At 38.9% G+C, this 23009-nt stretch overlaps 1 protein-coding gene across 2 annotated transcripts in view; it reads left to right on the forward strand.

Annotated features, from left to right (window-relative positions):
- NPSR1 (neuropeptide S receptor 1) overlaps positions 1-23009 on the forward strand; it is a 239043-nt gene that overhangs the window by 148447 nt on the left and 67587 nt on the right. Inside the window, exon 3 of one of the 2 annotated variants that reach the window (XM_056118230.1) lies at positions 4467-4570. The exons of the other annotated variant lie outside the window; for it this stretch is intronic. Within the exon in view, the coding sequence (XP_055974205.1) occupies positions 4467-4570 (104 nt within the window). The remainder of the gene's footprint in view (positions 1-4466; positions 4571-23009) is intronic. 2 annotated transcript variants of the gene reach the window in all.

The following is a 23009-nucleotide window of genomic DNA, read 5'->3' on the forward strand; positions in this document are numbered from 1 at the left end:
GACCCAGGTTCAATCCTCGACATCCCATATGGCTCCCCGAGTACCACCAGGGAGTGATTCCTGAGTGCAAAACCAGGAGTAACCCTTGAATATCACTGGGTGTGACCCAAAACCCAAAATAATAATAATAATAAAAAGTAAGACATTGTTGCTATATTAGAGAGAAAGGCACAGAATACAATAAAAATTAAATCCTTCAATTCTTGGGGGAGAAGTTATTAAAAATTGGCAGGTTCACAAATCAAGGAGAAATATAAAAAACTCCTCCATAGGACCCCATATAACCCACAAATAGGGGCAAGAGTTTGATTGCCACGTAGAAAGGAATTAAAACAGTTGAATGCTCACCCTAAGACCCACACATCCAGGTAGATGTAAAATGAAAGCTGAGCCAGTTCGGTACAGGGCTGCCAACATAGGGACTACCAAACACCAGCAGAGTGAGTACTGACAATGGCATTTACTGCCAGGAATATAGATGCAGCTGCAAGTGAACAGTGAGGTGTTCAAGTTCCCAAGACCTCTGCTCCAAATCTCACAAAACATTCAGAGAGGAATTCAAAGGATTGAGGGTCACCATACATACAACAAAGTGATCCACTGGGGAAAATCAATTTTAAGCCATGAGAGAAGACCATTCCACTGGTTAACAGCCTGAAAGAAAACATCTAGTGTCAAGGGCCAGCAAAGATACAGAATATATTTTTCATAGACTCTTCTAGGATTCCTCAGTGACACAGCAACTCTAGAACACTATTGGGAAGCTTCTTACTAAATTAATCGTGCACCTTAGTGACTCAACAATCACATTCCTAACTGCAAGTCTAAAGAAAGAAAGCCTGGGGCTGGGGAGATAGTACAGTGGGGGAGGGTGCTTGCCTCACACACAGCTGACCCAGGTTCAATCCTCGGTAACCCATATGGTCCCCTGAACACCACCAAGGAGTGATTTCTCAGTGCAGAGCCAGGAGTAAGCCCTGAACATCACCAGGTGTGATCCCAAAACCAAGACAGAAAAAAAGAAATAAAGAAAGAAATTCTGTTTATGAATGCTAACCTCAATTCCATTTGGAATAGCTGAAAACTGGAAATAACACAAACATAATTAACTTATCTTCCTGTAATCTGTATCACCTTATCTTCCTGTAACCTAAATGGTGGTTCAAACCACCATTTACCAGGAACATCTAAGCCAGGAAGTTACAATTATAGAAGACTCATTCCTTGCCTTCACATTTAGATTTCTAGTACTTGGTCACTAAATCCTCTTTTTTTAATCTTATAAAGTATGTTAAATGTACATTCTTTTTTATATTCCTATTTTTATTCAATAAGCACTAGTTTATTCAATAAGCACTAATTTATACAATGAACACTAATTTATTTATTCACTAAACACTAATAATCTCCTCCCTGAACTTCTATACTCTTCTTTAGCAAGTCTAAATGGTAATTTCAATATTGGATTTACCAAATTGACCCACCCACAGTAACTACAGAAATTTATTCATAGCACATGTTTAAATACATAAGCATTTACTAATTCCCACAGTACAGGAAAATTGCAAATTTCTTTACTTGGTACATGATTCCCAAAAAGATTCATGTCTCTTAGCTCTATTTCTTTCATTTCCAAACCCATACTTTAAACCAGAGATCCTTCACATTTCTACAACCTCAGACAGGCACCAGACCATAAACTGGTGGATGAAAAACACTAATTTGTTATTGTTGGGTCACAGCCAGCAGCACTTAGGGCTTGCTCCTGACTCTGCACTCAAGGTTCACTACTGGTAAGTCTCAGAGCATGAAGTGGTATCAAGGATCGAACACAGAGGGGTCACATGCTAGGCAAGTGTCTTGCTGTATTCTCTCTCAGGCTCCTGAAAACACTGACTTAAACTTTAGCAGCAACTGGTCAAAATGTCCTGTACCCAAGCCATGTAGTTTCTTATCTCGCCAAGCTTCACCTCAGTAGCTTTGCTTATGCTGTCATCTGTACCTGGAGCCAATGTCCTTCATTCTCTTCTCATCTGACCTACCCTTACCGAACCTTTGGTTTCAGCACAGGCATTTCTTTATTCTAAACTAATTCCCCTTCCCTCCCATATCCTTGCTCCAAATGGGAATTCCTGTTCAAGTCTGCAAGAAATGATCAAAGGAGCAATAAGCCAGTAATGAGCCTGTTTGGCTTTCTGAGTATTATAATTTTCTAGACTCTTTCACTGAACAAATTTTAAAAATCAGAAGCAACACATGGAAGCAATTAAATCTTTAAAGTGTACCCTTTGTTCCCAAGGTCTTGTTAATGACCATTTAGGAACAGCTTATTTGCAATGTGCTCAATTACTTAAATAACTAAATGACTTTTTAGTGATCAGATGGAGCTTCACCTGCTTAATAGCAAATATCGCTATGGCAGACTTCCCTTCATAGTCTACTCCTCCATAAAGACTTATTTAAGATTGAGCTCTAGGGCAGATGGGGGGGAAAATTCTCATTACTTTATAATTGTTCATATAGTCACTTATTTCCAGATAAACATGTTTTGTTTATTTCCAATTATTTTTTAAAGTAATGTATTAGTGAACTATAATAGAATTACAATAAAGGAAGGGAAAGGAAGGGAAGGGAAGGGAAAAGGAAGGGGAAGAGTGAAGGAAGGGAGAGATGAAATAAGGGAGAGAGGGAGAGAAGGGAAGGAGAGAGGCAGGAAGAAAGAGAACAGTGTGATGAAGATCAGTGACACTGACATTCAGCAGTCTTGGTCACCAGCCTGGTTTTGTCTCTTACCTGTTATCAAATCTTAGGAGGATATTTTGCCCTCATTTAGTTCTGTAAAATTGGAAGATTTAATCTGATAATTTTTGTGAGATTAGTCAATATGTAGATAATTTAACTATTTATAATCTTGCCAAGGATAGAGTGGCAGGCTAATAATATTCCTCAATAGTATATTCAGTGCTGTTCAAAAGTCTAGATTAAAGGTAGTAATTAGTCTTTAAATAATGAAGCCAATACAAGTTATATAAGATGACAATGTGGGGGAAAGTTAGTTGAGGGATGCATGAAACATCTCTTCTATTTTTTCAGCATCTTATAATTTTCTTTAATTCGTGGTGACCTTTCTATACCACAGTGACAATGCATTTGAAAGTATACACTGAACCCTTTTACCTTGTTGAGATGATGGATTCCCTCCTATTCTTACACTAATAAACTTCTATCCAAATGATACCGTGATTTTAAGTTTTTGCTCTTCTTTAACAAAAAGACCACAATAAAACAAATAACTGCAAATTATATCAACAAGTGTGGCTGTTGTGGCTTGAATCCTTTGCTTTCAGTGCATTGACTCTGCAGTCAGGACATATAGCTATTCCACCCCTCTATACCTTGATCCCTGACTCCATTACTTCCCATCTGCTTCTTCATGCTAGGCACTCTTGACTTCTTTCCTTCTCTCCATCTCCTTCCTATAATTTTTTGGGTGATTGAGTTATTCCCCCTTTAATACCTTTCATTCCCTCATCCAGGTATTCTATATGCCACAGGCTAAAACTAAATGACACCTAATTGAATGGAAGAAAATATTACTCCTCAAACATCAAACAAAAGGTTGCTATCCAAGTATTTATAACGTGCTTACAAAAATCAACAACAACAAAAGAATCCCAAACCCCTACCAAATTATGGAGAGAGGAAATGAATAGGAACATATCTAAACAAGGCAGACAAATAGCCAAACGGCACATGAAAAAGTACTTAATACCATTTATTATTAGGGAAATCCAAATAAAAACAATAAGATATCTCACTCCAGTGAGAATTGCACATATCAAGAGCAAACAAACATAAAAAAACTTGAATAACAGTGTTGGAGAACATATGGCAAAAAAAACCCAGATTCTTTGCTTGGGGGAGTGTTGTTCAACCAATTCAACCCTTGTATAAAACATTATAGAGATTTATAAGTAAAGTAAGACCTGAACTGCCATATGACCCAGTAATTCAGTTTTTGGGTACTTACTCCAAGGATACAAATGAATGTTTTCATTCAAAAGAACATATGGTCATCATTATACATTGCAGCACTGAGTTCAATAGCTAACATATTGAATCAACTTAGGTGTAAAATGATAAATGATTAGATTATGAAGATGTGGCATTTATACACAATGGAATACTATGCAACTACAAATAATGATGAAATCACAAAACTCTCTGCAACTTGGATGGAAATAGAGGTTATCAAGTTAAGTGAAGTAATCCAGAAGGTGCATTAGAATGATAACATTGTCTAAAATTACAAAGTCTAAAATTAAAAGAACTCTACCATGTCTTAATTTAGTTAATAACCACCTGATAAATCAGGAAAGAAAAAAATTCCACAGGAACTGTTTCTACTGTACCATAGTTGCAAACTTGGAAGAGATAGAAATTAATGATGTATGTGTTTCTCTTAGACTCTTTCACAGGGCTGGTCAACATTTTGACTGATATCATCTGGAGATTCACTGGAGACTTCATGGCACCTGACCTGGTTTGCCGAGTTGTTCGCTATTTGCAGGTATGTTATGCCTTCAAAATTTGATAAAGCAAATTAACACACACACACACACACACAAAATTAGCTCTTGCATCTTGCATACTTATGCAACAAAGCACTCCTTCTTAGTTGAAAAAACAAGAAATATTTGTAAGATTTGTAAATTATCACTGTCATCCTGTTGGTCATCGATTGCCTCAAGCAGGCCCCAGTAATGTCTCCTTCATCCTAGCCTTGAGATTTTAAAAAGTGCCACATTCGAGGCTCTTTCAGGGTCAGGAGAATGAGACCCATCATTGTTACTGGTTTTTGGCATATTGAATATGCCATGGGGAGTTTGCCAGACTCTGCCGGGTGGGCAGGATACTTTTGGTAGCCTGCCAGGTTCTCCAGAGAATAAAACCTACATAATAAGATGTCGTGTAGCCACGAATGCAGGCGCTTGCTTCCGGGAGCAGGGTTTTATAGTCTCTGGGTCTTGGCCATTGATGGGATTACACGGCACCGGGGGCAGTTGGTGGGTGTAACGCCTGAAAGATGGGGGATCTGGGTGGAGGAGGCCCCAGTGCAAATCCGAGCAGGCTTGGAAATGTACGCCCCGGGTCCCGCACACCTGGGTTCCTCTGCCAGTTTCTTCATGCGTGAGGCTCATCTAAACGTGTTGAGAGTGGTCTTAAGCATGGCTGTTCTGGCTGGAACCAGAGGTCTTCAGCTTCCTGGGCTCTGTTGGGAGTGAGGAGGGAAACTCAACCCACCCTCCTCCAAGGGTCCCCGGTGAGGACAGCCAGGCACGGAGGCAGGAGACTCCTGTAAATGTAAATAAAAATATTAATTTAATATTGACTCAAATTCATATTGCTTAGATGTCAGTAGCTAAGATCAAAATTTCTGGTGTTTTCTAGCTTCATAGATGGATCATGATTTTGTTTTTAAAAAAAATAATAGCTCCTAGATTTTACTTGTCAACAAGAATTTTTAGTCATTGTAACTATGCTCATAAGTAAGATTATGATTTTTATTTATTTCCTCATTTTTAGATTGGTAAGGAGTTATTCATTTTCAGATATGAATAGAGAATGGCTATAATTAGTCTTCTTTTGTTTTCTAATTATAACCTTGAGAGTTTGATGGAAGCAAAACAACCCACATTACTATTTGTATTTTCTCAGCAATAAATAAAAAAAACAAATCAATCTTCTCGAAGTTTCTTTTGCTTCCTTATAGATAATTGATTTTAATTGCTAACTGTGTTACTGTTGTTGTTACTGTGTCTGGCATATCGAATACTCTCGGTAGCTTGCCGGGCTCTCTGAGAGGGGCGGAGGAATCGAACTCGGGTCGGCCATGTTGGCTGCGTGCAAGGCAAAAGCCCTACCCGCTGTGCTATCGCTCCAGCTAACTGTGTGAATAGCTAAAAACCAAGTTATGCAAAAAATTTAATTCTTAAAACAATAAACATTATCTCATAATTTCTATCTGTCAAGAGTCCAGTAAAAATGTAGTCTGAAAGATATAGCTGAGAGTAAGGTTTAGTCAGATGTTACCATGATCTATAGTCATTGAAATGTTTGACTGGGTCTGAAAATTTTATTTTTAAGGTGGCTCACTCACATAGTTGACAAATTGGTGCTGACTTTTGACAAAATATTTATTCCCCACACGGGCTTCTGTATATGTATTCTTTACAGTCCTCACAACATGGCAACCGACTTTCCCATGTATAATCAAGTAGAACCAAGTAGAAGTGATCATATATTTTACAAACTAGTGTCAGATGGGCTGGGACAAAAGCACAGGGGTAGGACATTTTCCTTGTGCCCAGTCAGCCTGGCTGAGCCAGGTTCTATTTCCCCGCCCCTCTTGGAGAGCCAGGCAAGCTACTGAGAGTATTTCGCCCACACGGCAAAGCCTGGCAAGCTACCGATGACATATTCAATATGCCAAACACAGTAACAACAAGTCTCAAAATGGAGACGTTACTGGGCCCACTCGAGCAAATTGATGAACAACGGGAGGTCATGTTTGTTTTTGTTTGTTTAGTCTCAGATATCATACACCATCACCTCCACGTTATTCTCCTGATGACACAAGTCATCAACTCCAATTAGAAAGGGAGAAAGAAATAACAATAACAACAGCATAAATAAGAATAAGACCAGAAGGTAAGACTCAACGCCACACTTTTCTTCATAGTTTTCCACAAACACTATAGTTTTTTAATATAAAACCAATTGCAATGTTTTTCATCACTGTTAATTAAAAATGCCAGTAACATTTTTTTCTAGCAGTATTTATAATGAATAGTAAGAAAATACTATATATGTGCACATATATAGTAAGTTTAGGTTACAGAAAAATGTCAAAATGAAAATCTAATCATTTTCTTCACCACAAGGAAAAAAATTCTGGCTAAAGTAGTCAGAATTCAAGTTTTAATCATTCTGGAAACTTACAAAGTTTTTCAATAACCCAGAGAACATTTATTCAATAAAATTGGCTGGGTTTCAATAAGAAAAATTATATTAGTGTGATTATAGTTCAATATTCCATCTCCATCTCTGTGGTAACTTTGAAAGTTAACAGCTTGCCATCAAAGTAAAGACAAAGTCTGCCCATCCACTATAAAGAGCAGAAGAGGAATGTCAGTCTTACAAGGATCCTCCCCAGGTGGTTATAATAATTTGTACTGTCTGATGAGTTTCTAGGAAACCCCACTTACAAGTGATCTAAATTTAAAGGATTTGGATCTTAGCCACTAAGAGAAGCCTTCCAGTTGGAAGAATTTTTCAAAACAGTTACAGAAAATTGATAAATTTCACAGATACCAGAGGTATTGAATAATAGATGGTGGGACAATATAACAGAATCTTAAAAACATAAATTTGTTAAAGACACATTTACTGAAGTTTTGAAAATATCTGATAGACTTTTTAGAACCAAGAAAATGGACTACATCCTTAAGAATGTACACCTGGCTCAGGAACGGAAAAGTCCATGTAACATCATCCCAAAATGATATGAGGCTTACTACAGCAGAAGCTGAAGCAATTCAAAAGTTCAATTGACAGTACCAGAACTGTGCCTCAATATTCCCATGAGCGTCTCTTCAATAACTAAGACTTATATCGGTTTCATTTAAGTGAATGGCACTTAAGTAAATCTGTTTCATTTGAGAGTTTAGTAACCATAGAGGACAAAGAATGCACAGTTTACAAAATTTGTTCAGAAAACTCACTATACAAACAACTATAAATGTGTCCACATTCAAGAGAGGGGTACACATATAATTACTGAAATTATCTGTTTTTAATAACAAGAGGCAAAAAACATAGGGCACACAAGTAAATAATAAAATATGATCCATTCGAAGGGGGGAAATTCTATAGACTTTTTTCTAACATAGCCAAGGCATAGGATGTCTTTTGACAGACTTTAAAAACATTTTTAAAAATATATTTAAGACCCAATGGAAAATATGAGCAAAATAAAGGCAATTTCTCATCAAATAGAGAATAACAACAATGTCATAGAAATGAGACATACACAAATGAGTTGAAAACAACAAGAACAAAAGCAAAATTTTCACTAGAATGGGGCCAGAGAGAGAGTAAGTCAGTCACTTGCCTTGCACTCAGCCAACCCAGGTTAGATGACTGGGACTACATATGGTCCCCTGAACACCTACAGGAATGATCCTAAGCATAGATCCAGGTGTAAGCCCTGAACAAAATTGGATATGACCCAACCTCGACCCAAATTTCACTAGAGATACTCAACAGCTAATAAAAATAGCCAGTAAATGAACAGAATAAAGAAAAATAGATATAAGTAAAAAGTCTCAGAGAATGTACAATGCCTTCTGATACACACACACACACACACACACACACACACACACACACACTTGGAGTTCTAGAAGTAAAGGCAAGAGAAAAGGGGTCTATAAATGCTAAAAATAAAATTTGAATTATTACCAATGTTAGACATTATCTCTGCTGAACTAATAGCTAAAATCCATCCTAATTTGGGGAGTAACATTTATCTACACATATGAAAAGTTAAAATTCAGGATGACTCGAGTGAACAGCTTGTAGATAACAGACAACAGGCAGATGGGGTGATAGTTGCCTATGTCATGGATCTCTACATTTTTGTACAGTAGAATGGTCCTGCTGGTTTTCCATTGTGAAGGAATCTTGCTTTCAGACAGGTAGCTTGTGAAGAGCCGAGCCAGTGTATTGACGAGTACTGACGTCAGATTCTTCAGGTGTTCAGGTCTGATCTTGTCTGGGCTGGGTGCTGTTCACTTCTTTACCAACGAAATGGCGTGTCGGATTTTGGAAGGGAAACGTTGGGAATGACATATCCATCCTGCGGAATTTGGTATGTGGGCAGGTGGACGTGGCTATCAAAGAGATCTGAGTAGAAGTCATGGATAATCTTCTCCATTGCCCTTCTGGGAGATGTGATAGATCCATCAGGACGTCAGAGGGAAGTCATCTTGGTCTTGAGGTTGGCGAATGACAAGTGGGCGTTGTGAATACTTTTCCCGGCTTCTGCTGCATTGGCCAGCAATGCTGCTCTTCTCTCTTTGAGATCTTCCTTTATTGCTTCTCTGCACTGTTTTGTGAGCTCGGACATTCGCTTGTGGTTGCCTGAGGTTCTCGCCAAGCCACATTGGCAAGTGAGCTAGAGAGTTTTCGAAGACAGTAGTCTTTTTGTGGCTTTCTCACTCTCGGCATTCCTCTCACAATCATAGAAGTGCTGAACCAGTCAATCGTAGTCTTCATTGATCTCATCAACGATAGCATCTTCCCATGTTGCCGCAACAGTGCCAAAGAGCTCTCAGTTGGTGGTGATTCTGGGAGTTTCTTCTTAAACTTTGCAGCCTTTTCTGCCCGCTCCATGAAGTAGAATTTTGCTCAAAGAAGACAGTGGTCCGATCTTGTTTGAAATTTTGGGACAGCAGCAACATTGGTCAGGCAAAACCATCGATTGACTATGATGTGGTCAATTTTGTTATGGAACTATCCACCAGGAGACACCCATGTTCAATGTTTAGATTCGGCCTTCTGGAACTGTGAGTTACCTTGGATGGTTTTGGTTGACATGATGAACTCAGACAGCCTCTCACCATTCCAGGCCATGGGTCCCAATGTGGAGTTCTTTGGGTGATCTTCTCAGTCCTATCTTGGCATTAAAATCACCAACAATGATCTTGTAGAAGGAGTGGTGTTCTTTATAGAACTTCTCCAGCTCCATGTAGAATTTCTCAATTTCCTCTTCATCGTAGTTGGATGTTGGTGTGTAGGTGACAAAGATTGAAACTGTTGGCAGTGAGCCACATCTATTCAATCCATAAGCTCATAAGTTAGGCATTCGAATGAATCAATGTTCATGGCCAAGTTCATGTTGATGAGGATACCGATACCACCAGAGCCTCTTTTGTCACATGTTCCAAAGAACAGTTCTTCTCCAGCATCAAAAATGGCATGATGAGGTTGATGTCTTCCTGTCTTGGTCAGAACAATGATGTCGTACTTGATCTTCTGTGCTTGAACCATCAGGTCCTTGATGGATGTTTCTGATGGCAGTGTACGTGCATTGAAAGTACAGTCATTTTAGTCCTTCTTCAGTTTGGCATCCTAGTTCATCCCTGAGATTTTATCAGCCTCTACTTGCTATCCTTCTTAACACTGCCATATTGGGGACTCTTTCAGGGTCAGGGAAATGAGGCCCATTGATTTTGGTAGAACAGTAGATGAATGAAAACCATGCAAGCAAGCCAGGTTCCAAAACCGGTTCAGCAGGATTGACTATATCCACATGGTGACCAAGCTCATGAGGTTTCTTGGAAGTTCAAGATGCTCTGTCTAACATTCATCCATTTAAAGAAGGCCTTTTATTCTGTTGAGACTGAGTGGTCATGGAAGACCTAGCTAGATAGAACATTCAAATTCAGTACATAGGATCCTCCATGAACTGTATTACGGATTCACGACCAGGATCTCACCGTTCTACAAGAAGTGATCATTGACATAAAGAGAGGAGTTTGGCAGGGTGGTACAATTTCACCGAAACTCTTCAGTGACGCCCTCGAGAATATTATGAAACAACTGGAATGGGAAGGAATGAGAATGAAGAGAGATGGCCTACTTCGCTGATGACAACGTTCTAATAACACCAAATATTAGTCAAGCGGCACAAATGCTGGCCAACTTCAACTGTGACTGTGGAAAGATTGAACTGCAGCTGAATCTCACAAAGACAATGTTTATGAAAAACAAACTAGTTCCTTATGTTCCATTTGGTCTCAATGAGAGGAATGAACATCTCTGAATGCCGCAGTTATGTGTACCTAGGTCGAGAACTCAACATGATGAACCTGGCACCTGAGCTGCCAGGAGGAAGAAAGCAGCAAGGAACGCCTTCAAGAGCGTCAAAGAAATAGCTAATAAGACAAATAACCTACAGCTCCAGGCACATCTCTTCAACTCCACCATTCTCCCTACACTAACATAAGCCTGGGCCCTCTGAAAATAAGATGAGAATGCTATTTGGGTCACCCAAAGAGAAATCGAAAGAGTTATGCTTGGAATATCACGCTTCACTCAAGAGAGAGAAGGAATTCAGAGTTCTGAACTCTGTTGATGATTGAGAATCAGGGACACTGTCTCGTTTGCCAAGTTATCGAAAATAAGATGGGGTGGACACATAATGCAATTTGAAGACTACCACTGGACTAGAGCTGTTACTGACTAGATTCCACAGGACAGCAAAAGATCGCATAGCCGCCCACCTACAAGATGGTCAGACTTCTTCATCAAGACCCTGAACAAATAGTTTGAGGCTCTTCGTGTTCCTGTAGAGAGGAGAAGCCATTGGGCTATACTAACACGCGACCAGGACAAATGGAGATGTTACTGGCGCCCGCTCAAACAAATCGATGAGTAACGGGATATCAAGTGCTCAAGTGATAAAAAGCTCAAAAAACACTAAGAGAAAACTGAAGAAATCCATGCCCAAATACAACTACACAAAAGGAGAGAATCTTGAAAAGCAACAAGACAAAGCATGACTTTTCATCAAGCTCTTAGAACCGCTACATTTGAAATCACAAAAATTTATAGGAAGTTAAATAGCATATTTAGAATAATGAAGTAAAAAGAAATACAGAATTCCATATTAATTAAAACATTTTTCAATATGAAAGAATAAAATAAAGATTTACAGTTACTAAAAACAATTAAAATTTTCTAGGATAGATTACATACTAATGGGATTCATACCATGAATGCAAAGATGGTACAACATATACAAATCAATTAATTAATACAACATGTCAACAAAATAAAGTCATATAATTATATTGGTTAATTTGATCAATTTTAAAAACTATAAATAGGGAATGGAGCGATAGCACAGTGGGTAGGGTATTTGCCTTGCACGCGGCTGATGCGGGTTCGATTCCCAGCATACCATATGGTCCCCTGAGCACTGCCAGGAATAATTTCTGAGTGCAGAACCAGGAGTAACCCCTGTGCTTCACCAGGTGTGATCCAAAAATAAAAAATAAATAAATAAATAAAATAAAAACTATAAACAAAATTCAACCTCCACTCAGTATAAAAGCCCGCAAAAATATAAGGTTAGAAGGAAAACTCCTCAATATATTATTGGCCATTTACAACAAATCCACAGACAGAATAATATTCAATGGAGACAAACTTACCATTGAGATGAGGCGTAAGGCAAAGAGCTCCACTCTCTCCACTATTATTCCATGTAGGACTGGAAGTTCTAGCTGTAGCAATTAGCAAGAAGGAGAAATAAAAAAGATCCAATTTTGAAAAGAAGCTAAATTATCACTGTTTATAAATGACATGATAAGTAACATATGAAAAAAATAGATACCACTTCAAATACATTAGGTTGGCCAAAATCCAAAACACTGACAATACGAATTATTAAAGATGAGAGAACTCTTCTTTATTACTGGTGAGAATTAAACCAGCACAATCACTTTGGAAGTTAATTGGGTAGCTTATTGCAATACTGACCATATTTCTACTATATGATCCAGAAATTTTGCTTCTTAACTAATATTTATCTAATTAGTTAAAAGCTTATGTCCAAATAAAAGCCTACAAATAAATATTTATAATAATTTTGTTCATAATTGCCAAAATGTGAAAGCAACCAACATATTCCCAAGTATATGAATAAATGAATTAACTTATACAGTGCTAAAACGGAATGAGTTCTCCAGTCATCAAAAGACATAGTGGAATCTTAATGCATTTTACTAAGAAACCAGTTTGAAAAGACTACTACGGTATTGTATGATTTCAACTATATACATTATGAAAACAAAATATGTATAATAGTTAAAAGGGTCATTAGTTGTCAGCATTTGCAAGGAAGTATGAACAAGGAGGTCATAGTTTACTTTAGGGCAATGAAGTTACTTATCACAGAACTGGCCAATTATCATTATTCATTTGTCAAGACCCATAGAATGCACAATACCAAGAATGAACCATAATGTTAATAGTGAATCTTGAATGATAATAATGATTCAGTGCAGGTTTATTAATTATAATAAAATGTGAGTGTTTGATGAGAAGGCTGTGTAAATATGAGGGCCATGAGCTTATAGGAAGGAAGTATATTTTTCACTCATTTTTGTTATGACCTTTAAACTGCTCTAAAGCATGATGCTTTTGAATAAAGAAATAAAGTTTGAATAAAGTTTCTAAGAACTGTGGATTAAAAATCATGTAACAAGAATATAGATTATAAAAGAGAGCAAAGTATACAGATCCTGGGTATTTAGAACACCAAAATAAGATTTTGAAAATCAGAAAAATACACCTTCCAGAATTTTATATTCAAAAAGAAAAAGAGAATTCTAAAAGTCAGAGGAGGGGAAAAAGAACTCACCTGTAAAAAATAAAAGTCCCCTGAGTTCCTGACAGAACCCAAACAACATAGAGAAGGTGGATTTAAAATATGTATAACCTTTTGTTTACATTTTGGTTTTTATACTTCTGGCTTTGTGTCCAGGGATCACTCTGGTGGGACCTGAGGTGCTGGGGATAGAATCTCAGTTGTTTTCATGCAAAATAAGTGACTTCCCCTCTGAGTTGTCTCTCATGTCCACATAAGAAAGAAAAGCATAAAAGAGTAAGCTGTAGCACTGTAGCACTGTCATCCCGTTACTCATTGATTTTGTTTGAGCAGGCACCAGTAATGTTTCCATTCATCCCTGTTGCATGCTAGTGTAGCCCAATGGCATCTGCTCGCTCCAGGAACATGTAGTGAGACTTGTTACTGTTTTTGGCATATTGAATACACCACGGGGAGCTTGCCAGGATTTTCTCTTAGGACAGGATACTCTCGGTAGTTTGCCGGGCTCTCTGAGAGGGACAGAGGAATCAACCCTGGGACGGCCGCATGCAAGGCAAATGTCTTACCCTGTTGTGCTATGGCTCCAGCCCATAAAGAGTAAACTAAGGTAAAATAAAATCTGAACTTAATATCACGGTCCTCCCGTTGTTCATCAATTTGCTCAAGCGGGCCCAGTAACATTGTGAGACTTGTTACTGTGTTTGGCATATCGAATACGTCACAGGGAGCTTGCCAGGCTTTGCTGTGCGGGCGAGATACTCTTGGTAGCTTGCCGGGCACTCCGAGAGGGGTGGAGGAATCAAACTTGGGTTGGCCATGTTCGCTGTGTGCAAGGCTAACGCCCTACCCACTGTGTTATCGCTCCAGCCCAAACTTTATATATATATATATATATATATATATATATATATAGTGGGTAGTTGTGGGGTTGGGCCACAGCCAGCAGTGCTCAGGACTTACTCTTGGTTCTATAATCAGGAATTGCTCCTGATGGTGTTCAAGGGGCTATATGGGATGCTGAGGATCAAATCCTGGCAAATGCCCTACTCTCTGTGGTGGTTTTTTCCCTTTGGTTTTTCTTTTTGTTTGTTTTCTGCTTTTTTTTTTGAATCATGAATAACTATTAGATGTGTAATGGAGCTCTGGAAAAATGGCAGAAAAGTTAAGATCCTGGACTAACCTCCTGCCAGCACATGAAAAATATGTATACATACAAAAGATGTTATAAAACAGTCCCTGAAGATCTGGGGAGTCCAGGTAGGAGGTAAGGTGTCACCTTGTGAGTTGTCCACCCCAGTTTGATTCTCAGCAGGAAAACTGTCCCCCAAGCACCATCAGGAGAGACCAGAAGCACAGAGCCAAAGTTCCCTTGAGCAACACTAGTGTGGCCCCAAAATAAGAACAACACCCACCAAAATCCCTGAGAGAAAGACTAGATTGCTGGAGGAGCAGTCTCTTCAAACAGAAAGGCAAGTGAATATCACAGAGCACTGAAAAACCCTCACAGTTTCCCTGGAATGCCTTTAAGGGGCATAAACCTTAGGAGGGGAAGGAATGGAGGGTAGGAATGGAGGCCACATGGAAGTGAAGATTGATGAATAAAAACCTCACAGTCACCTCAAGGAGGATGGCTCTTGGGATCTTCATGCCTGAGGAGTGCTCTGAGCCAGGGAGGGAGAAGAGCAGCTGAGAGCAGGGTGCGGCAGGGCGGGTGGGGGGCCATGGCTAGAGACTGTTCCAAGTAAAAACATAACTACTGGGAAACGACTAGGAAACCAGAGCTGGAGGGAGAAATAGGCTACACTTAGGCTCTCAGAAATTCCAGTAAGGACATAACTGCTAGAAAACGACCAAGTAGCCAGAGCTGGAAGGGGAACTAGACTACACTCATGCTTTAAGAAATTCCCACAAGCCATTTGACAGAATATCATTTTAGGAGTTTACCAAGAGCACCGTGGTGCTTGTTGCTTCACTTGACACTTTCACACCTGTTTGGGTTGACAGCAGTGTTCTAGCCCCTGCCCAGGCAGGGGAAGGGGAGAGGCTCTTGGGGATTAGGTGGGGGCACTGTAGCACTGTAGCACTGTCCTCCACTTGGCCATCAATTTGTTCGAGCAGGCACCAGTAATGTCTCCATTGTGAGACTTGTCCTTACTGTTTATGTCATGTCAAATACTTCACGGGTAGATTGCCAGGCTTTGCCATGCAGGCGAGATATTCTCGGTAGCTTGCAGGGCTCTGGAAGAGGGGCGGAGGAATCAAACCTGGGTTGCCCATGTGCAAGGCAAACACCCTACCTACTGTGCTATCACTCCAGCCCTACGTGGGGGCAATAATGCAAATTTCCTTGTCACTACCACGCCTGAGCTGAGGAGATCCACAGCTCCCCTCTTCTCGAGGTGAGTTCATTAGCAGAGTTTCTGCAGCTCTCGAGGCTATCACAGCCAGCGCTAGCCTGCAGTTTCTGCAGCCTTGGTTTCCCTGGAGGTGTTGGCAGGAGCATTGCAGTTTGAGAGCTGTAGGATGGACCTTGGGCAGACTGATCCCAGCAGACTTCAGGGGATTGTCGCCCCGCTAGAGCACTCACTATATGAACATGCATGTTCCAAGATTAGCTCTTTCCCTTGGAAGAGCAAAGGTCTGCCTTGATGTGTTAACCCTAACTAAAGGCAATCAGCCCTGAAGATAAATGTAGTTACTGTTATCCCCAGGAAGTGGGGGGGGGGGGGCACCCATTTCAATAACACACAGAGAGGAACCACTTCCTTGAGGTTAGCTGGCGTCAGCTTGTGCATGCAACTCTTGATGCTTTACTCACCAGGCCTTGTCAAAAGTCCTGAGCTGTGCCTGCCTATACCACAGAATCATCTGTCAGCTTGTCACTAGTTTGGACCTTATGTAGGCAGTTCTCATTATATTCTACAGCCTGTAATCTTAATATAAGACTTATGAAATAAAGTTAAAGAAAGAAAATGCGTTGGCCTGTTCTTCAAACCTGTGTTCTCTCTTGAACACATTTATTCTCTTTCTCTCCTCTCTAAGCAAGTTTTGTTTAATAAAAACTGCCTCGCTTCAAGACAAAGAAAGAAAGGAGAAAGAAAGAAAGAAAGAAAGAAAGAAAGAAAGAAAGAAAGAAAGAAAGAAAGAACCTTAACAAGGTAACTATTTGAAAAAGTGCACATAAAATCAGTCCTAACAATGTTTATTGAAATAAGATCAACAGAACAAAATAAGAACTACAATCAGGTTAGATGATATGAAGGAATTCCCAGGACAAATAATTGAGGGAAGGACATATATATTTACCTTTTGAAAAGTACAAGAGAGGATCAAAAGTAGAAAAGAAGACTAGCTACAATAATCAGAAACTGCATTTATCTTCAGGGCTGATTGCCTGTGACAGAATTGTGGAAAAAATCAAACTAATTAGAAAAAAATAATTGAAAAATGCAAAACAACTTGAGAGTCTTATGGAATAACATAGGGAAGAATGAGATTCACATCACTGGGATCCCAGAGGAAGGAAAATAGAGAAAATTAGAAACTTTATTTGAAAAATAATAGCCTGGAAATTCTCTAGCTTGGGGAAGAAAAAAATATCCAAATCAAGAAGGATCAAAGAGTTCAAAACAAAATAAATCCAGATACATATCAAGACATCCATTGATAAATTATACCAAAACCAACGACAAGAACAGAATACTAAAATCATCTAGAGACAAATAAATCAGATTCAATCCTTATAAAGTTTCAGATATTTTTTAGAATAAACCATTCATGAAAGAAAGGAATGCCATATCTTTAAAATATTTTAAAAAACTCATCTCAGCCAGGAATATTCTACTCTGACTTGCTATCATTCAAAATTGAATGAGGAATAGTCTTCCCATCAAAGAGAAATTAAAGCAACTTAAAACCATTAAATTTCTCTTACAAGAAATACCAAACAAAATCCCATAGAGCAAAAATAAATTCAACTTAAAAATATCAAGACACCAGAAATACACAACATAGGAAATTGGTTGGGTAAACAAATAAAAACAGGAACCCTTAGGAATAGTCTAAGATCAATCCATTTGAGAGGGTCATAAGTATAGAACCTGACATATAAACCTCCTAACAGTCTCAAAACAAAAATTTAAAGAAGCACATACTAAGTCAAGAGATTAATTTAAATATAACCCCAAAGGAAGATGGGGAAAGCAAAGTGGAGAAAGCAAAGGAAAAACCCTATTAAACACTCAAAAATTAATAATAAAATAATAAATATTTGTATTTCAATAATTATCCCGTGGATAGTCTGAACTCATCAAAGCAAACATAAAATGACTAAAAAGGTCAAAGTATAAAGTCCAACATTTTTCTGCCTAAAGATAATTCATGGGGGCCCCTCAAAGGAGGGCAGGTGGTGTTGCCCTCCCTGCCCAGAGCAGAGCCCCAGCAGTCGAAGACCTATGGAACCCAGCCACAGCCATGCTCAAGGCCACTCTCCACATGCTCAGATGAGCCTCACGCATGAAGGAACTGGCAGAGGAACCCAGGTGTACAGGACCCAGGGCTGAAGTCTCCAAGGCTGCTTGAATCGTGACTAGGCCTCCTCCACCCAGATCCCCTCTTTTCCAGTAGCTAGACAGTCACACCCACAAACAGCCTCTGGCACCATATAATCCCATCAGCAGCCAAGATCCAGAGTCCATAAAACAAAGTCTAGTTCTCCCTTTTGGAGAACCCGGCAAGCTACCGTGAGTAACCTGCCCGCACGGCAGAGCCTGGTAAGCTCCCCGTGGTGTATTCGATATGCCAAAAACAGTAACAATAAAGGATCTCCCTGACCCTGAAAGAGCCTCCAATGTGGCACCATTGGGAAGCATGAGTAAAGAGAGGCTGACTCAGGTTTCAATCCCTGGTACACTATATGGTCCACAAAGCCAAACAGAAGAGATCCCTGAGCCAGGAATAAGCCCTGAGCACTGCTGGGTGTGGCATAAAAACAAAATTAAAAAGCTCTAAACGGAGATAAAAGAAACGTATCCCAATTTAATAAAAATCATATAGAATAAACTCACAAGGTTTTTCACTCAGTAGTAAAAACCAGAAAACCTTTTCCTTTATGATGAGGAGCAAGACAAGATTGCCCATTATACTACTTCTAATAAATTTAGTATTAACCAAATCAGTAAGACAATAGTAAATAAACTGAATTCAAATTGGAAAGTAAGTGACGCTTTCATTATCGAATGCATGTATATCATCATACATTATATACACACACAAATATATATATATATATATATATATATATATATATATATATTCCCTGAATACTCTGGAAAAACTATTAAAAACAATAAATTGGTAGAATAGCAGTTTGAAAACTTAATATAAAAAATGTTTCATTCCTGAGCATACAGCCGGAAAAGAAGGGCCACATGGAGGGCGGGACCCACAGCTCCCGGAGAAAAAGAAAAAAACAGGTTCCAAAAAGAGCCGAGATCATTGGGAAGTCCCAGATGGGGTAGGTACCGCATCCCGCCTCCCCCAGATGGAACCCCGGTGACCAGAAACCTCTACAAGCACAGCTCGAGTGTGCGGGAACTAGGACTTTTCCTCAAAACCTCGCGGCCACTTAAGCGGCCGCGCGACATCTCTCTATATACAAAGTGATCAATGGGAAGTAAACCACCCAACGTTTCTCCCTGAAAATCAGAGTTAAGTTTGGAGCACGGCCACAGCCCCAGAAACACAAGGACTTAATGCAGAACCCAGCAGCCTTGTGGTCAGCAGGTATGAGCCGGGGGTGTGGGGGCGACTAAAACCTCATGGGAAGGGGGGCGTTCCGGTCCGTCCTTCACGCCCTACTGAGGTCACTAGTTGCCCCCCATGAGCGGCTCTCCAGAACGGCCACAGCCCCAGAAGCACAACAACTTAATGCAGAACCCAGCAGCTTGGAGCAGAAAAGTGAACGGACTATGCGTTAATCCAGGCCATCATGTCTGTCCGGAGGGGAAAGGGTGTTGCCCCATTCGCCCTCTCCTCTCTGGAAAGAAAGATGGCGGCCGCATGGGAGCCTTGTGGACAGCAAGTAAGAGCCAGGGGCGTGGGGGCGACTAAAACCTCATGGGAAGGGGGGAATTCCGGTCCATCCTTCACGCCCTACCGAGGTCACCAGTTGCCCCCCGCGAGCGACTCTCTAGCACAGCCATGGCCCCAGAAGCACAAGGACTTAATACAGAACCCGGCAGCTTGGAGCAGAAAAGTGAACGGACTATGCGTTAATCCAGGCCATCAAGTCTGCCGGAGGGGAAAGGGTGCTGCTCCCTTCTGTCCTCCTCCCTCTGGAAAGAAAGATGGCGGCCACACGGGAGCCTTGTGGACAGCAGGTATGAGCCGGGGGTGTGGGGTGTAAGAAGGGGGGCGTTCCGGTCCGCCCTTCACGCCCTACCGAGGCCACCAGTTGCCCCCCACGAGCAGCTCTCCAGCACGGCCACGACTCCAGAGCACAGAAACCAATTTCTTAACTATCTGACTTTCAGTAGAAATACTTCCAGGGTCAATAAGTAAAATAGCAGAAATCCAAAACCAACATTTAATTCTTGAACCCAGCTGTAGAAAGCAAATCACTTCACAATGCTTTTTCAGCATATTAACATTAAAGATCAATAACTATAGATTATCTTTTAATGGTTTATGTTATATCTTTAATCAATGTCTTGTCTTATAGTTTTCCTTACATAGATATTTTAATTTGTTAAGCTTGTTTCTAGTTTAATTATTTTTATGCAATTATAAATTGGATTGTTTTGCTCATTTATTTTCCTTCTGTTTTTTGCATGTAGGAATGAAACATTTTTTTTATTTTTTTATTTTTTTATTTTTATTTTTTAAATTTATTTATTTATTGAATCACTGTGGGAAAGGTTACAAAGCTTTCAGGTTTAGGTCTCAGTCATGCAAATATCAAACACATTTCCCTTTACCAATACTTATTTTTTACCATGAAGAACCCCAATAAGACCCCACATCCCACCCCTCCCAGTCCCTGTGAGGCAGATGAATTCTAGTTAACACTCTATTTGCTTTGATTAGATTCATTGTTTCATTAAAAGATTCACCACTATTATTTAGAGTTTACAGTTGATCTGAATTGTGCTCAAGGAAATTAGCATTTATCAATTGACAACTTCGACAAGAATCTTATAGAAATTCATTTATAATTGCCCAAAACCTTAAAAATGTACTCCTCAAAACATGACTAGATAATTTCATCACTGAAATACAGCAATAAAATGAAGTATTATTTACTGTTGGTCTGGAGTTATAGCATAGCGGATAGGGTGTTTGCTTTGCACACAGCTGACCTGGGTTCGATTCCTCCGTCCCTCTCAGAGAGCCTGGCAAGCTACCAAGCAGAGTCTTGCAAGCTCCCGATGGTGTATTCGATATGCCAAACACAGTAACAACAAGTCTCACAATGGAGACATTACTGGTGCCTGCTCGAGTAAATCAATGAGCAATGGGAGGACAGTGCTACAGTGCTATTATTTACTGTTAAAACAAAATGAGTTATGTAGTCACCAAAAGAGGCATTCAGTTTCATCAAATATGGAATTCAGCAATTAAAAAATGGAATTATCTATCCAAGAAAATTAATGGAAAACAAATATATATTTCTAAATGAAGGATGCAATACTAAAAAGACTACAATATTGTATGATTCCAACTATATGACATTCTAGAAAAGGTAAAACTCTTTAGGTTTAAAAGAAAACGTGGACGCATATGCTGCCCAACCGAGCCCATGTGCTGCTTGCGCCCACACGGCCGAGCACATGTGACGGCTGAGCACATGTGTCACCCATATCTCCCCTCTTGAGATATGTACTTTCATGCTTTTGTGTCTAATGCTGGGATGTGTGTAGAGGCTCTCTCCGCCCTTGGAGTATGTTACTCTCTTTCTCTCTCTCTCAGTCTCTCCCCCTACACACCTTAAAAAAACCCTCCAAATAAAACCCATTTATTTAAAAAAAAAAAGAAAAAGTAGTTTCACCAAGAATTTGGATTATGAATATTAACGTAAAGAGATTTTGGGGCGGAGCAACTTTTCTATATGATACTATAGTAGTGGACAGACATTATGCAATTGTCAAAAACATAGACTATGCAACATGGAGAATTAACCATGTACTTTAGTTATCATATGTCATTGTTGGGTCATCAATTTTGACCGTGGATCATAGTAAAGTAAGATGTCTACAAGAAGGAAATAGCAGTAAGGTAAAAATAGAAAAAGAACTCTCTTCTAGTTTTTGTCTGTAAATCTAAAATTCTTCTAAAAATAATTGAATTATTTTTAAAAAGTAAGTCAAGTTATCCTCCTTTAAAAGAATCCAAACTGATTTTTTTCTAAATAAAAATTCTTTGAGTTTCCTGAGTTTAACTAAACCTCATGCTTCGAAATATTTTCTTTGGTTTCACATTTCCTAGGTCATTTTTGTCAGAATTTAGAGGTGGGGTAGTGAGAATTCAGACATATGTCCTCAAGTTGCCATCTGTTCTCCAAATGGCTTCCCATATGTTGTTTATATGTAGAATTTTCATTGTTGACATTTATGAATTGACTATAATTGTACTTTGATTTCCTTCTCCACTGAAGTTAATTACAAGTGTGTTTAAATTTCCAAGTGATATATATTTTTTAAAAAAAACATTATACTAATTTCAGCTTCTATTGCTTGTTGTTTAAAATATGTGAATTGCATAAATTTCACTTTGGAGAATATTTTAAGATTTCTTGGTAGTTAAGTATATCATCAATTTTTGACATGTCCATTTTACAATAACGCATATGATTTTTTAAAGTTTATTTTAAATCTAGTTGTAATTGAATTTTATTCTGTAAATTTTGAACTATATATAAAACACTGTATATATCTTTATTTTTATTGTGTCATATCTTTGTAGATTCACTGATTTGGTCTTGTATATTTTATCATCATAAGTACTTCCTTTGTCCCATATAGTGGATTCCACTTGTAACAAATGCCTTCTTGTACTTTTTTTATTGCTTGGCACATTTTCAGTCATCCATATCTTTATGAATTTTAGTTATCATTTGGTTTTAAATGTTTGTAATCAGTATACAACCAGGAAAATTTTTGTAAATAGCTTTTATTTTATCCAGGAGCTTAAGACTTTTTTTAAGCAGGGAGTTATGCCATTCATATTTATTGTGGCAAATAGTTTCTGGTATTAATCTAGTCACCTAATATTAATTTTTGTGTTATTTTTCTTTTTCCATTCCTTTTCCATTAATTGTGATAGGTTGAAAAATTTCTTCCAAATAGATCCAAATTCTGATTCCAAAACCTATATACCTTATATGGCTAAAAATGTAGATTTAGCAATTTTGATTAATGTTCTTGAAATTGGAGACTTTATTCTGAATTATCCTGGTGGATCTAAATTTCATTTTATATATATATATATATATATACATATATATACATAATGATGTATATATACATGCACTGCACTGTAGCACTGTCCTCCC

This window comes from Sorex fumeus, unplaced genomic scaffold (genome assembly GCF_029834395.1).
Source record: "Sorex fumeus unplaced genomic scaffold, SorFum_2.1 ptg000037l, whole genome shotgun sequence".
Lineage (NCBI taxonomy): Eukaryota > Metazoa > Chordata > Mammalia > Eulipotyphla > Soricidae > Sorex > Sorex fumeus.